We start from the raw sequence: 16,944 nt of genomic DNA, 5'->3' as shown, positions 1-16,944 counted from the left end.
GCGTCTCCTTACCCTAACTCTGCGCTGAGTTCCAAAAAGAATCCAAAGAAAAAATTTTAACCGGTACCATTCTTATGCCTGATTTTTCAAAGTTACCAGCCTACTAGCCTCACAGTGAACTGATCTGTGGGTTTGATGGCTGGTAAAGAGCTCTCGATTATTTCTCCTCTTTTCCTTCCCGGACTTACCAAGTCCTGGATCAAAAAGGTTTACCAGTTCCCAAACACTAGAGAATGTATCCTCCCTTTTTGATCCTCTCTGTGACCGACCCCCAAACTCCCGGAGTTTCAGGCTTGACGCGTGAAAATGAGATTTACCATGTGGCGTTCTCTTCCTCCTTGACCGACCCCTTCCCTCGTGGGAGAGTGGAACTGCAATCTTGGGCTTCACACTCACTCTGTGATAATATCACGTCTCAAACACGTGCTCGATCACACCTCACTCAACCAAGTGATACTCACGGTTCTTTTTCCTGCGTGGGTATTTCGTGCATGTAGAATTTTATGATTGAAAAAAATGCGCCGCGGCTCCAGAGACCCTTCCTCTGGGTCTGTCCGATTTACCTGAGAGCTCTGGGCCCGTTTTATCCCTTCTTTGATTGTGGCTCTGGCTTTTAATTTGAGATCCGATTGGTTCCACAGGGTTTCCCAATCCCATCAGGCTGCTGAAATCAGCAGTGCGCCGCCTGAACAGTGGAGGGGGCCCCTGGACCCCTAAATCAGATCACGTCAAGGTCACCAAGATTGTTATAGGTAAAAATGATCAAGCTGAATTAATAATTACTAAAATAGGTTTTTATTTCGCGACCAAGATTTGGTCTTAGATAGCCACAATCAAAAGGGCAGTGCCGAGCCCAGGATCGGTGCTGGGTGAACACAGATCCGACCTCTACCACAATGGATCCCCTGTGTTCACGAATGCTGTCTCTGTCCAGTCAGTTTTTATACAGTTTTTTCCTCCTGAGGCAGAGGTTCTCCTATTCTTCTCTTTGTTTCACGTATTCATGGGTCTCTTTTTCTCTGTGCTGAGCTGGACAAAGCTGTTTCTGGGAACTGATGAATGTTGATGTTGAGTTATGGGAACTTGGTATTGAGATGTGTGTTCTCCATGATGTTCCTGACGAATCTGACTATCTTGATTGTAGATATCTCCCCTGTATTCATCACTGGGTGTCTTCTGGATGGCCCAGGAAGGAGCCCATCTCTGAACAGAGCCATGCTTTTTCATTTGTAAATGAGGTCTTTCTGCTTGCTGCCATCTGTGGTTTTGCAACCTTTCCCCGGCTGCGGCTTGTGATTTTAAAACTTTAAGAATTTTTCGTACAAGCAGCATTTAGTACATATATATATTTTACATAAGCATGAATTATTCCATAATATGTATATTAAAAGGGTATTTTGAAATAACTAGTCGGTATGTTCTCATTGGTCTGAACTCCACACCCCCTCAGGATCTGGCCAGTGAAATGCTTGCAGCTTCATAAGAGACCTGACTGGGAGAAGCCCCTGTCATTCAATCCTGGGGCTTGGTAGCAAGCTCATATATGCTATTTGGTAACCTTCCTTGTTTAATAAAATTTGTAATTTGTTTTCTGTTACCCATCTTCAAGGGCCCTTTGCAAAGAGGACAACAGAAGACAGCATGGGCCAATTTTGCATGGAAGCCGCAGCATTAATGTTCAGGATCTGTTGGGGGAGAACTCAGGCCACAGACACAATGCTTATATATTACAACTTATAAAAAACAAAAAGCATTCAACCTTTAACCCATTTAATCCTTATAGAAAAACCCAGCTATTAAAAACAACCTGTAACCCATTTATCCCTTGAAGAACTCAACACCCAGAAAACAATCTGTAAACAGAAAAACAGTTTGTAAGTAGGAAAATGCTTTGTAAACAATTCAAGTCCTTATATTGACTGTCCACGAGGTAGGTGGTAATTGGTGGTCCATTATTCTGTTGAAGAGACTTCATAATGCTGTCCAGTGTCCTTTTCCTTGGATTTCATAGGAATATTGTACTGTTATTTGACTTATTATAAAGCATAAGAACATGACACCACTTAAAACTCAAAAAGGATAGTATACCTTCACCCCAACCTTTCTTCCCTTTTTTCTTTGTATAGTAAGTAGAAATAGGAATAAAGGATGCATTTTTAACAGCATTAATAAGGAAGGGGGTTGCTGGAAGGTCTCTTTTTCACTGTGAGCAAACTTGGAGGCTACTTCCAGATGAAGCCTCTATGCCTGTCTCAAAAGAAAAAGGGTTAGCTTTTTTGTACAGAATCTTTACCAGCCAGATTCATAGGTTGATCAGGCCAATGACTTGGTTGGGAGAAATTTCCTGCATTCTACATTTTAGAAACAAGTTTGTATTAATATCCAGTGCAAAACAAAATGAAAATTTTTTAACATGAATAGCTTAGTGGACATCCCCTGAATCTTACCCATCCTTCTTGAAATATTGAGACAATAATTAGTAGGAGTATTAAAAAAATACATAACAATGCACACACTAATGCTTCCCTGATGCACAGCAGTAATAGTCTGAGAAAGATAACACTTTAGCTTTAGCAATTGCAAACAAAATCAACAAATACTGTATTATGAACTCTTTACCCTTTGCAAAAGTTTTCAGTTTATTAGAATTTCTGGGAAATTAAAATCTTGATTTATTAAGAGGTAATGTGGTTGCAATGCTTTTTAGGGAAGGAAACTTAGTGTCTGTTTGTCTCTTTACCATCCATTTGCAAGCAGCTGCTGGCTTCTCTCTTGGCTGGATGACAGTGTGTCTTGATTTCAGCTGCTGTGAGACATTTAACCCACGTGTCCAACTCCATCTCTTTGGGCAGACTCAACCGTCTCTGTCCCTGCGGTACCACAACCCTGCCTGTCTCCCTGCACTGCCTTTTTCCAAGCGGGACCTTTGCAAAGGTTTTCCCCCTGCTCTGCTTCTGAGTTCTGCAGCTCTCTTTGGACCCAGACTTGGTGGTGGGGCCACTCCCACTGGAGGTGCAGCCAGGCTCCACGGAGGCTTGGCTGTGTCCCTTTGAAACTGGATCAGGGCAGGGCCCCACCCCGTGATGTCAGCTGCATGGGGGGTTGCTGCTGGGCCAGCCGAGGAGGGTGCAGCGCTCATGTCACGGAGTAATGGTTGTGGAGTTCCTCTCAATCCTAGGAGGAGTTGGAGTGGATGCCTCACAGTCTGGTCCTCCGGAGGAGGGCAGCATGGTGTGCCTGCCCAGACCCAAGATATAATGGCCGGAAGTGGCTGCATAGTGATTACAACAGTCTGGAGTGGGCAAGGGGTGTTTCAGAGCTGCCAGGGCTGTGTAGCCTGCTGAGGTTATGGCAGCCACCATCTCTCCACATGGCTGGATTTTGCAATCCATCCCACCCGCTCCCTGGACAATGCCAGCATCTGCCAGGATTCTCCCACTTCCCAGAGAAACAATCCTTCTCTTTTGAAAGAAGAAAATCAGTACTTGTGTCTTGGTTTGGAAAGACAGGTGTCTGCTAAGGAAGGCAGGAGCCTCCTCTGAAATGGAAAAATGTAGACCCCTTCCCTGTGAATTGTTATAAATTTGAAATTAAGGGGGACTCTCAGGCAAAAATTATGGGAGAGGGAATAACAGTTATTTATTAGCGAAGAAAATAAAAAAGATAAAATAAGCAATGCAGTGAACCAAAACAACACTGACAGAGACAGAATACAACATGACTTCCTGTTGGACAGGGTGTTGGGAGCAGTCCAATTGGAATTGTGGCTGCAGTCCTCTTGGAGTGTCAGGTGTGGTTCTGTTGGAGCAGTGATCCTGTAGAAAAAGGGTGTAGTCTTCCTCTGAAGAGGCAGCAGAAGAGGCAGCTGTTCCTCTGGGAAAATGCAGCACAGAAAAAGCTGTGTTGGTGGGCCAGAATCTCAAGACTATATGCAGGTTGGAAGGCTTGGCTCCTCCCTCTGGGCGGAGCATTTCACAATGTGATGTTATAGTTCTTATCAGTCATGCAGTGACCAGTGACATTCAATAGGCCATTATCAGCAGATGTCACCCCGGAGGGAGGATTGATTGTGGAAGAAATAAGGAAAAATTGCCCACTTAACACAAGATAACTGCCATACAGATGGCAAATAGAATACATCTTGCTTTTCAGTTTGGTACATAGCTGCATCATGGAGTTTTCTGGACCAATATCCAAACTCCCATGGTCTTGATTGCAATTTTAGTCCACAAAACAGGTTTTTAAACTCTCACAGCACTTTCTGCTGTCTGCTGAGGGTTTTTTTTTGCCACTGTCTAACCAGTGAGTCCTGGTTTTACACCAGAAGTCTGGTTTTTACACTGTTCCAGCTTCTACATCGTGGTTCCAGCTTCCCACTGTATTTCTCCAGTTCCAAACACTGATCTGGTCTCTGACACCCTGTAATCTGTGTCCCACCCCGATTTCCAGCTCTAGGCCGTTTGTTAATCCAGTTTTGGTTTGTAGACCAAAATTCAGCTATAACGCCACGTATCTCCTTTGCTCTGTGTTGCTGAGTTCTTATCACTTCGGGGTTCACCACATGTTAAGTCACATGTGGGAGGTGAAGGGCAAGGAGACAGAGACACTCACCCCCGATGTTTGTGTGGCACAGAAGTTTATTTTGCCAAACGCTTCCTTATAAAGGGCATTTTGAAAGACTCAGTCGGTATGTTCTCATTGGTCTGAACTACACGCCTCCTCGGAATCCTGCCAGTGAAATGCTTCATAAGAGACCTGATTGGGAGAAGCCCCTGTCATTCAATCCTGGGGCTTGGAAGCAAGCTCATATATGCTATTCGGTGACGGGGCCAGTATTGTTTAACTTGTTCATCAGTGACTTGGGGCAAGGGGCAGCAAGTTCACTGACAGCACAAATCTGGGAGTAGTAGCTGATATCTCAGAGGGCTGTGAAGCCCTTTAAAAAGACCTTAAGAGTTTGGAGAGATGGGCAGAAAAGAAAGGTCTGAAGTTCAACCAAGGCAATTGCAGAGTCCTACACCTGGAGAAGAATAACCCTCTGTACCAGTGCAGGCTGGGAGCCAAACTGCTGGAAAGCAGCTAAGCAGAGAAGGACCTGTAGGTCCTAGTGGACAACAAGCTGTCCATGAGGCTGCAGTGAGCCTTTGTGGCCAAGGCAACCAATAGTATCCTCGAGTGCATGGAGAGAACATACAAAAATAACATAACTATGCATCTATAAAACACCTTTTAACATCCACATAATATTTGTCTCTTAATTGTGAGACCAAACCATGGCATTACCCATTTATAACATTTTAAAAATGGTTTTGGCATTTTTAAGCAAAGGTGGTGAAAGTGGTTTGTGAAGGAGGAAGGAAAACCAGCTACTTTGTCTTGCAAAATAAAGCCAGACAAAGCACATTAATTACCTTTAAACACCACCCCCCCCCCCCCACCCCCGCTGCCTCTCCGCATTTGCTGGATGTTGCAAAATTTAACATAGAAATAGCCTTCACTGCAGGGAGATGTTCTTGAGTTTTCTACTGAGGAACTAGTTTTGATTAAAATAAGAGTTTGAAAATTCATATAATGTATATGAATAATGTAATTTGCTCCCATTGTCTTCTTGAGACAGATGGTGTGAAGGCTCTTTGTTGTCTGTAGTTCCCTGCTATACATGCTATAGAGAGAACAGCTCCCAGCATTTCCAGAAGAACCCATGACTGCATGTGTGCTTGCCTCTCACACAATGTGTCTTGTAAAGCACAGCAGGGATGATTTGTATTTAATAGTGATGTATGAGTTGTCCAGGTTTTTGGGGGGAAAAATGTAGTTAACAAGCAATCTTGGTTTAAAAGACAAATATCTGCCAAGGAAGGTGGAAACCTTCCTGGAATGCAAAAATGACGCCTCCATCCAAATTATTGTGACTTCAAAAATTTCAGGGCTTCGAGGCAAGAATATGGGAAAAGGAAGAACAGTTCTTTACTAGACTGTATATATGTAACAAGACAGAACAAACAACAGCAATGATTTTAAAAATTCCCAATAACAGACTTTTCCTGTCTGTTAAGCTATTTACCCTTTGGTGTAGTTAAAACCACAACAGGGGTCATGGATACTCAGGTGAGGTAGTGAAGTTGCAGTACCTCCATCACGGCTTCAGGGGGCACTCTGATGCAAAAGCGGGACCTCCCTGGTGGTGATTGTAGCAGCTCAGGTGAGAGAGGGGGAAAGGAAAAGAAAAACTACTCCGCCAGGCACATATGCGAGTGGTGATCGGTCTTTGGTGCCACTAACTGGAGTTGGTATACACTGGAGTTGGTATACATTGGGAAGGAAGGCAGGGATTTATCGTGATGTTGCACTATTGTACAGAGAAGAGATCTGGCAGGAGCAGTTCCAGCTTCAGGCATCTCACCATACAGTGGCTTCGAGAAGGGGGTGGAAAGGAATGACTCCCCCAGGCACACACATGGACTGTGCTTGTCTCTCTCAGTGCTGGTAGCTGACGAAGTCTCAGTCAATGGGGCAGCCAGGACTCTCTCTCTCTCTCTTGCAAGCAACAGGCTTGCAAGCAGGTGACAGGCAGATCTCCATGGCAATGTTGAAACCACTGTGCAGGAGAAGTCCTAGGTGAAAAAAAACCCTCATGACTGTCTCTCCTCCAAGCTGGGAAATGACTACTCCCACCCAGCTAAAAACTCTAAACCCCGGTTCCCCTCCCCAAAAACCATTTCAACAGAATATCAGGGTGCTAGGCTACTCTTTCTGTTTCTAAATTGCTGTCTATTTACCTAGAAAGCCAACCCCAGCATCTCCCTGATAACAAATGGGAAGAAATTCACTTGAGAAAACCTAACCCACAGAAGTTCATAATGAATATTTCATGTGAAGCATCAGGGGGTTTGGCAGGGCCAGAACATGATGAGTAAGACAAGTCATGCAAGATGTCATGCCAATCCCTGCCAATCCAAGGGATGGATTTTTTCATGCAAAACTTTGTGCACATTTGGTGGCCTAGCACCTGAACAAGCTCTGTTTTGGGGCTTGGCAGGTTAAGTGTTATGCTGAAGAGGAGGCTGATATTCTTTGGATCCAACACACGATTACTAAAAACCCACTTGAAAGCTTTAAATCCTTTGGGAAAATTGATGGAAAGCAGTAAATTAGGGCTGCATTCCCTATTTGTTTGACAGATGAAATACGATCAGTGAGGCCACCATACAATGTGTGTAATAATTACAAGAGAAAACAATACAACTTCCAATTCTAAAAAGATCTTTTTCTAATTGCTGTGTAGGTGGTATTTGAGGCCTTGCACAATCTGGAGCCTCGTGGTTATGTTGTCGGATGGATCATTGCCATCAGTTTGTTGGTGGGAATTGTCATCTTCCTGTTACTGGCTGTGCTGTTATGGAAGGTAAGGTAACAGATGCAACATAAAATCAAAGCTAATCCCAGGGCAAAAAAGCTTATATTTATCCTTGTATTTAACATCCTTTTTCTTTAGGAGCTGAATAATTATCTACTCCATTACAGAAGTCATTAGTCAGCAAAACTAATTTAATAAACAAGCTTTTGTGAGGGACATGCAAGGACTAATGACATAAAGAAGAAGTGAAAAAGTGGAGTTTTTTAGAGCCTGGCTACTAGAAGTTGAAATGTCTGGTAACCATTTCAGGACAATTGAAGATTTCTCATAGAAATCTGTTATATTACACTTAGATACTTTGCATTTCTATATTTTATGATGACTGAGGTTCACTGATTTGAACAGAGTTTCCTGAAAATCAGGTCAACTTTGTTTGACCAGCAAAGAGATAGGGTGCATGTCTAGAAAAAACTAGCTGGTAGCTACTTTCAAAGAGATAGGTGCCCTTGGGAGAGGAGTATCCAGCAATACATTTTTCAAATTCCTCAGACAAAGAGTTCCAGACTAGTAAAATGCCTTACCAGAGCAAGAAGCATCTGGACCTGTTAAAAGACAGCCTTCACACTGCCTCTGATAAAGTGCAATTCTTTTACCCATGCACTGTTACAGTATAAAACTGGGCTAATGCTAACACTTGCCAGCAGCCATCTGGTGTGGTAAATATGAAGGGTAAGGAACTTCAAGTGTTTTCATTTTTCAGTTCCCTGTTACCAATCCATACATTTAAAAGACCACAGTCAAGATCAGGGACTGTCTTTGAGAGAAGTAAATCTCAAATGCACACATGGGAACAAGTCCAGCATTATTTTGATTTCCATGGCAGGAAATCCAGGAGCCTGACTTGCACTGTTTAGTAGCATGTGTGCTGCAGGCTCTGCTAGCTGACTGTGCTGGGACAGGAGGCCACAACCCCAATGTGCTGGACATATTGCTGCTGGTCATGAAGCTATAAAATGGATTTAGAAATCTAAAACTGGCTATGCAATTATTATTTTAAATTATATAGATGCCTGTATAGTTGGGTTATAAAATATAATATAATATAATATAATGTAATATATGCATTTTATATGGGTTATAAAGTACTTTTATAATCAGTTTTGAAGATTTCTAAGAATTTACTAGCCATGTTCATTTAGAAAACAATGTCTGACCACAGTTTAGAATATCTCATAACTTCTGTTTCTCTGGCATTTGGGGAATACGTCTGCTTTCTGTGTCAGAAATAATAAAAGGAAAAGAAAAGTCAATGCAATTAATATAGAAGAATAACCATGAGAATGGAAAAATATAAGATTGGAAGAGGGCCCGGATTTATGTCTCAACGACACACAGTTTTGATAAATTATATTGCTGCTGATACCTTTATGACTGATTTCATATTATAATTTCCTGTCATAAAAAGACACGAAATAAACTGTTTGAAAATGTGCAAGATAAGAGAAATATTACCCTGTGAGTCTTCAGGTAAAACTTATACAAGTTCCATTCTTGGTCTCCACTACAGTTAATATAACTGTATACAGTTAATATAACCCAGTTGTTCCTGGGTTAATCTTGATACTTCAAGCTCTTTTAAATTTTATAGGGATCATTCAGTACATGTGAAGAAACTGCCATTTTGTTGCATGACAGCTTTGAGAGAAATTCCAAGTTATAGCAGCAAATAGCTATAACTGGGATTACAGAACTGGTTTTGCATGCATATGTGCTGAGGCAAAGGAATTTGAGGTGCCTTGCCCAGAGTCAGAGATGACAGTTGGGCTTTGCCAGATGAGCTCCAGTGCTTCATCCACAGATTTGCATGATTACTAAAGGATCCAATAGTTTAAGGTTTATTTTAGAGAAAATGTGATTAAAACTCTGAACTGCTAGTATCAGCCAGCATTTTAATTTATCTAAGTTTGATACATAAATATATATAAGTGTCTTGGTTTGGAAAGACAGATGTCTCCTAAGGAAGGCAAGAGCCTCCCCTGAAATGGAAAAATGTAGACCTCTTCTCTCTGAATTGTTATAAATTTGAAATTAAGGGGGGCTCTCAGGCAAAAATATGAGATCAGGAATAACAGTTCTTTATTAGTGAAGAAAATAAAAAAGATAAAATAAACAATGCAGTAAACTAAACACTGACAGAGTCAGAATACAACATGACTCCCTGTTGGTCAGGGTGTTGGGAGCAGTCCAATTGGAATTGTGGCTGCAGTCCTCTTGGAGTGTCAGGTGTTTTTCTGTTAGAGTAGTGATCCTATAGAAAAAGGGTGTAGTCTTCCTCTGAAGAGACAGTGGAAGGGGCACCTGTTCCTCTGGGAAAATCCAGCGCAGAAAAAACGCTGTGTTGGTGGGCCAGAATCTCATGACTATATGTAAGTAAGAATGCTTGGCTCCTCCCTCTGGGCGGAGCATCTCACATTGGCAATTTATAGTTCTTATCAGTCATGCAGTGACACTCAATGGCCCATTATCAGCAGATGTCACCCCGGAGGGAGGATGGATTGTGGAAGAGATAAGGAAAAATTGCCTACTTAACACAAGACGACTGCCATGCAGATGGCAAATAGAATACATCTTGCTTTTCTATCTGAGACCATAAGTAATATTTCACACTCACTAATTGCTGTATTTATTAAAATAATGGTAATATTAAAGTTGAGATAAAACTGACATGGGAAAATGAGTTGGGGACAAGAACAGGATGGGACTGCTGGGGTACGTTCCTTGAGCTTTTATTGCAGCATCAGCCTCATTACATGGTTGAGGCAATAGGAAGATGGCAAAAGCTCATGGGCAATAGGAAGATGGCAGAAGCTCATGTACAGCCTGTGTACGGCCAAAGATTTCTTTGTTTCAGGACATTTAAAAAACTTTCTAGCCAATAGCATATTGCTAAAGCTTACAGACAATTGTTCTGGCCAATTACTAAAAGTACATGTACACCTGCTTCACACAATGCTTGCTTGTCTCCTTTCTATTAACAATACACAATACCCCATTATTAAGCTTAAAATTTTCTACGATCTTGCTAGCATATTTCCCTGTAACCTTAAGGTCTATCTTAGCCAAGCCTAAACCTCAAGCTATTGTTTAATGTCCTCGCTTGCTATATCATTGTAACTTTTCTACTTTCAGACTTTGCAGCTGCAGCTAGTTCTAGTTTTCTCTGCTCTTTCTGTTTCTAAGGCCTACATTTCTAGCTTTCTGGAAATCTTCTTACCTTTACTATTTCCCACAGGAAAGTTGCAGTCCTACAGAGTAATCTTAATTCTCTGATTGTAAATATTTTTTAGACAAAATTGGCTAAGTAGATCCTACAGTCATTACTAAATTTTGTGCGTGAAGAAGTAAAAACAAAAATATCCCAACTTAATATTAGAATTTAGTTTTTAAATGTGGAACGAAATAACAGATTTTAATTAGATAGCAATTTGGATATCTTAGAACTGCCAGCGAGAACAAGAATTTAGCAGACTTTCAGGACTAGATTATAAAATAAATTATATTTTTATTAAGAAATTATTAGAGCTAAACTGTGGTGCTGGAAGGCAGCTGTTTGCACAAAAAAGAGCAGAAGCTGGAGCAAACTCATTGTAAGAGAACTGAACACTGGCAGCAGTGCAGAATGTTCTGGCAGCGCCCATGTCTCAGCCCTAGTTGGAAAGTACATTCTTGCTGTGTGCACAACTACACTACAAATGACACCACACAATGGACAAGCCCTCAAACATGCTGATGTTTTGCAAATGGAGTAAACAGTTCCTTAAAGCTGCAGAAGAATACTAGAATACATGTAAATATTTAACATTACAGACTGCTAGAATTAGCATAGCAGGAGTGAGATCTCAGGGATATTCCAGCACAAAATTCTGTTTTTAAACAGAATAATTTTACTGTGCATCATACTAAGATGAGGATGGTAATTATTTCATCATTTGTAGATCTAAAATTGCACAGTTTAGGGGGTTTTTCTCAATGGAAGTGATGTTAAATATTTGGTCATTTCACTTCAAATAAAAGCTTATTCATGTGCAAGATCATAGCCATGTTTATATGCACATAAAAAGCTTTTTAGCATGAGCTTGATCAGTTTTTGAGTGGCTTTGCTTCTCTATTTATCTTCATATTTCATGTATTTCATGTAGATATTGGGCTTTCTCTGGTTTAAGTGCATACAGATTCAGAGAGGGTGAGCAGCTTTTCCATGACTTCCACAAGATGCCATGCATAAGGCAGACTGGCAAGGATTGCCCCATTTTTGCCTATTTTGTTGGACAGCCCAACTTGTGGCTTTTTCTATCTTGTTCATCTATTCTGGATAACTTTGTGCAGGCATCTGTGGGGGCATGCTCTCATACTTGCCAGATTCTCTGCAACATAGCTCTCGCTCCACACTCATGCCTCACCTGTGGTTGTCTATTTGCAGGAGGAGCAGGAAGAGCCCTTATGCTCTTGCCCACAGCAATACATTTTGCTTTTTTATGTGGAGATTGGCCTATACCCTGTTGGTGGTCTCCTGATGCTTGTGGAAAGTGGAGCAGGGCAGGAGGATTTTCTTCAGGCCAGCTACCCACATGCTGTGACAGGCCTGTGGTTTCACAAGCACTGGTAACAATTCAGGAGGAAAAGACAGTGATGGCTGGTTTATTTTGGCAAGTGCTGTCCCAAACACGCTTCTCTCAGGTGTCAGGACCGCAGCAATGTGTCAGTACAAAGTCTCCTTCAGGCGCAGTGTATTTATGCACATCTAGACAAGGTATACACCATGCAAAGGCAAAACTGAAGTGTGATATATTACAATAAATATTCTAATAATGACAGTAGTGCTTTACAATGTTTTGGATTGAAATTCCTACATTTGAACTGGCTTGAGTTGTGAAGTGAATTATTTAATCCATATCATTTTAGATTAAGTGCACTGAAAAAACCAAAATGTTAAAGAGGGAATGTGTAAGTGAGGACCAGGCTGGATGTTTGGGCAGCTGAGTGATCCATGGAGCCAGCTGTGGAAGTGATCTTCAAAACAAAGATTTTATATTAATTTATATTCACGACAGCAACATTATTTTGTTTCTCTGTGGTATGTTTAACACAGGAAATGGACATTTATCAAAACTTACTTATTTGACATTAAGCATGTCTCTGAGTTAAGCCTGTCCTTGTGGTATCCAAGCTCTGACTTGTCTAAAATTAGGTTTCTAGCATTGCTTTCTGGATTCCTGGGTCAAATAATTAATCTCTGGGTGTCCCTTATGTAATAAGAACCTCTTCTTTGTGGATTTTTGAGAGGATTGTAGAGATGAGGACAAGGAGACTAACACCTACATATGGGGTTTTTTTTTGCCTAGCCAGAGGGTTCCTGTTCTTCAATGTGTGCTACACAGTACATTTTTGCCTTTTGTCTTAAAATGAGAATTTGAAGACTTTTTTTTTTTTTAGATTTTAGGAGAAATAACTTGTGACTGTATAAGTGTCTTTGAAAGAACACTTGTATTCCCCTACACAGACTAGTTACCATTGCCTCACATATTGTTTCAGCATTCAGAAAATATCTGAAGCTAACCAAGGCTAAAGCTAACTTAAAATTCATCTATATAGTAAAATCAAAAAAGTTTTCCCCTTTTTGGAAATGAGAGGCTGTCTCTTACTTAGGGCCTCAAACATTAAATCTTTTTAAATGGGCCAAAATATAAAGTCCATCATGTTCCAGTGAAAGAAAAAAATAAATACTCCTAAACTCTGCACCTAATCTTTCCCAGTGGTTGCTTTGTATTGTGGTGGACTACAGCTGGCCTGTAGGCCTCAAAGTATAAATAATTACAAATTTATAACACAAATATACGATCGATTACATAATTACCTTACTTATACAATTCAACTGGGAAGAGCAGGCCCATGCTGTTGGGGACTCAGACTCCTATTGTCTGGTTGACCAGGAAGTAACTGGCTCAGCCAATGAGGACTAACCTCATGTGCTCCTTAGGTATATAAGGAGGTAAGAGCTCAATAAAGTGAACTGTTGCTGCATGAACTCAGTGTGTCTTGTCACTGGTCTGCCTCTGAAACTGTGAAACTGTATTAAGTTACAAGCCCCAAATAATTTTCTCTCCCTTTCATTTACAGCTGAGGTGGCAGTATATAACTACTGTTTCCTGAGCACACCAATCCCCTTTCCTGGTGGCCAGGTTTTTGAGTAGTAACTCTGCAATGAAATAAAACTGATTAAAAAAACAAAAAAAAAAAAAAAACCACCCCAACACTACAGTTTCCGCCCTGAGATGCATAGGGAAATGCAGTTATGGCACAAAACATCTTTGAATTTCAGTGTAGGGGAGTAGTGTTGCTATTATACATACACACACACACACACACACACACAGAGTTATATACATAATCATAAAATCAAGGTAGAAAAAGACCTGCAACATCATGGAGTCCGACCTTTGACCAATCACCACTTTGTCAACTAGACCAATGGCAGTAAGTGCCACATCCAGTCATTTCTTGAACACTACCAGAGATAGTAACTTTGCTGCTTCCCTGGGTAGCCTATTCCAGTGCTTAAACACCCCACCGTTTCAGTGAAGAAATTCCTCCTCATGTCCAACTGGAATCACCCCTGGCACAGCTTGAAGCCATTTCCTCTTGTCCTGTCACTAGTTGCCTGAGAGAAGTAGCTGACTCCCCCCTTGCTACAGCCTACTTTCACGTAGTAGTAGAGATCAGTAAGGTCACCCCTGACCCTTCTTTTTTCCAGGCTGAAATAACCTACCTTGATCAGCTACTCGTTCTATGATTTATTCTGTAGACCCTTCATCAATTTCATTGTCCCTTCTCATGACTTGTGCTAGCATCTCAATGTCTTTCTTAAAGTGAATGGCTTGAATGGTTCAAAACTGGACACAGTACTCGAGGCTCAGCCTCACCAATGCTGAGTACAGGGGAACAATCACTGCCCTGGTCCTGCTATTGCTGATACACGCCAGGATGTCATTTGCCTTCTTGGCCACCTAGGCACACTGCTGGCTCACGTTAAGACAGCTGTTGACCAGAACGCCCAGGTCCTTTTCCTCCAGGCAGCTTTCCAGTCACTCTGTTCCCATCCTGTATTGATACATGGTGTGGTTGTGACCAAAGTATACACATATAAATATATGTGTACATATACACATATATATGCATACATATACATATACTTCCTATCTTTATTTGTCTCTTTCTCCTCCCACTCTGTTTATAATCTTTCCAGTAAGAGTACATTTCAATTGAAAAAAAGTCCCCCACCTGGATGTAATAGCTATATGACTTCAAATGTTGTTTTTAGAGGTGGGGACAGAGAAACCTGTTGAAACTGAGGGGCATGTCATATTTGTGGTGAAAGTTGTGGTTATTCCAAGTTCACATGCTTCTTCCTTTCTGTACATATAATTCCATGTTTAAACCGTTATGTGCCATGGTAAAGCCAAAAATTAAGAATCATAATTGTTGTTCAGATAAACAAGGCAGTCAGATCAACTTGCTGTGAAAGGACTTACTAGGCACTACTAGTGAGAACGGTGTATTTCACACCTATGCTTGTTTGAAAGTAAGTCAGCAGAGGAATTAACTCCAGACAAATATTCTGTGAGAGATTCCAAATCAGAACTACCATTTAATAGGAAAATTACAATAAAGGCAGTAGTAAGAAACAGTGTCTTGGACTGACACAGTCAGAATATGACCTGATACCCTGTTGGTCAGGATGGTGGTAGCAGTCCAATTAAATGGTGTCTGCAATACCGCTGGAGTGATGGATGTGGTCTTGTCGAAATGGCAATCCTGTAGAAAATGTCTGGTCCTTTTTGGAGGTCCAGTGGTGGTTATCGAGAGGTCCTGTCCACTGGGAATCCAGTGGTGGTCCTTTCGTGGTATTCCAAACCTCAGATTATATTCAGGGATGTTTGGTTCCTCCCCCAGGCCAGGGTATCTCACAATGGGATGATGTGATTCTGTGAGTCATGCTGAGAGACCTTGATGGTCCATTAGTAGAGATGGTCCCCGAAGAGGGAGTTATCAGGGCTGAGTCATGGAGAAGATAAAGAACACTGCTCCACCCATTTTAACAGCTTATGTAAATGATAGTAGAATACTTTTGGTATATTTGGTATATCTTACATTGTATAATATCTTACATTGTAACCCAAGAGAACAGATCACAAAGGTCTTCCCTGCAGAGATGTGGATGGATGCACCAGTTGCCTTGGAACTTAAGAAGTCTATATTTCTTCTAATTTCTTTCTTGTTTTTATGATCCCTATTTGCAGCAACCTAATAGCCCATACCTGTCCTATCTGTCCATAAAAACTGCAAAAAGTGACTTTGTTTGGGTTCTCTGAAATTCCTCTTTCTGTAGTCCTCAAAACATTTCATTCTCTATGGTTTTGTGATAAACTTTTCGATTTTATTGCTTTTGTTACCCATTTACCTAGTTGCTTTAAGTAAGTTGTTACTTGCTATCTCACATGTAGGCTTCTCAGGATACTAATTTTTGATACAGACTCTAGGTTCAGTAGACCTAGAATAAGTTTTTTCAATATTATCCTGTTACAAATATTAAAAATGTAGTCAGATGATAATTAACTTCTGTGATTCAACACCAAGTCTGTATTACCTCCCAAACATGGATAGATCTTAATTTTGTATTGTATCTAGGAAGCCTTGAGGAGGAAATGGGACAATGGAAGTGGTTGGCTGTCTGTACAAATAATGAAGTTTTCACCAGAAAGTTTCAGGCAGAAGTTGAGTGGATCATTTGAAGTCTCCTTATTTTCTTAAAGAACAATCAAAACTTGTTTTATTTTTTCCTTTTCCTGAACCAAAGCAAGCACCACAAAATTTTTGTAGACCCTTGGCTTGCTGAGATCAAAAGGGTTCATATTCTTGCAACAGTACCTCAAACTTTGGATTTTCTACAGCCCATTACTCCACTAAAAGCTGTGCTTTTTGAATTCTGACTGGATGTTGCAGAAAGATTGAATTTGGTCATCTTTTATTTGTTCTTGCACAAGTAAATGGTTAATGCTGCTATTGTAGCCAAAATACTGCCTTCACCACTGAATTTGCTTGCTGCCATATAGTACTTGTTCACTACCCTCAGAAGAAAGACTGGCAACGTTTCAGTGGTGGCATGTGTCCAGTACTTGTAGAATTCCTTTGTTATCTTTCTTGATAAAATGAGCTATGCAAATGTGCAACAAGTGTTCTCTGTGGTCTCAGTGTCCTCCAGATGAGTGCTGTGCATGCCAGAGTACTTTGAGAATATTGCAGCCATTGCAACTGTAATGGTCTTATACTGGAACCATGCAAACATATGTAATCACTGGCAAGAGAGAGGTAGAGTTGTAGTTCAGAATGTGTTTCAGAAAAGACAAATGATAGCCATCATTTTCAGGAGTCTGAACCAAAAAAAGAATGCATGTGTATACTTTTTGCAAATAAGTATAAATATACTTTTTGCAATTTGAAAAATTGCAAATAAGTACCTAAGGTTCCAA

The 16,944-nt window shown here is 40.9% G+C and overlaps 1 protein-coding gene across 8 annotated transcripts in view; it reads left to right on the top strand.

The window, feature by feature from the left end:
* The window catches only part of ITGA9 (integrin subunit alpha 9), a 265,797-nt gene that overhangs the window by 232,629 nt on the left and 16,224 nt on the right, over positions 1-16,944 (top strand). For 7 of the 8 annotated variants that reach the window (XM_068201244.1, XM_068201235.1, XM_068201190.1 and 4 more), the window contains one exon: positions 7,286-7,405. The exons of the other annotated variant lie outside the window; for it this stretch is intronic. In XM_068201244.1, the coding sequence (XP_068057345.1) occupies positions 7,286-7,405 (120 nt within the window). The remainder of the gene's footprint in view (positions 1-7,285; positions 7,406-16,944) is intronic. 8 annotated transcript variants of the gene reach the window in all.

The sequence above is a fragment of the Anomalospiza imberbis genome, chromosome 1 (genome assembly GCF_031753505.1).
Source record: "Anomalospiza imberbis isolate Cuckoo-Finch-1a 21T00152 chromosome 1, ASM3175350v1, whole genome shotgun sequence".
NCBI lineage: Eukaryota > Metazoa > Chordata > Aves > Passeriformes > Viduidae > Anomalospiza > Anomalospiza imberbis.
The sequence above is the reverse complement of the archived record's forward strand: the minus strand, read 5'-3'. Positions and strand labels throughout refer to the sequence as shown.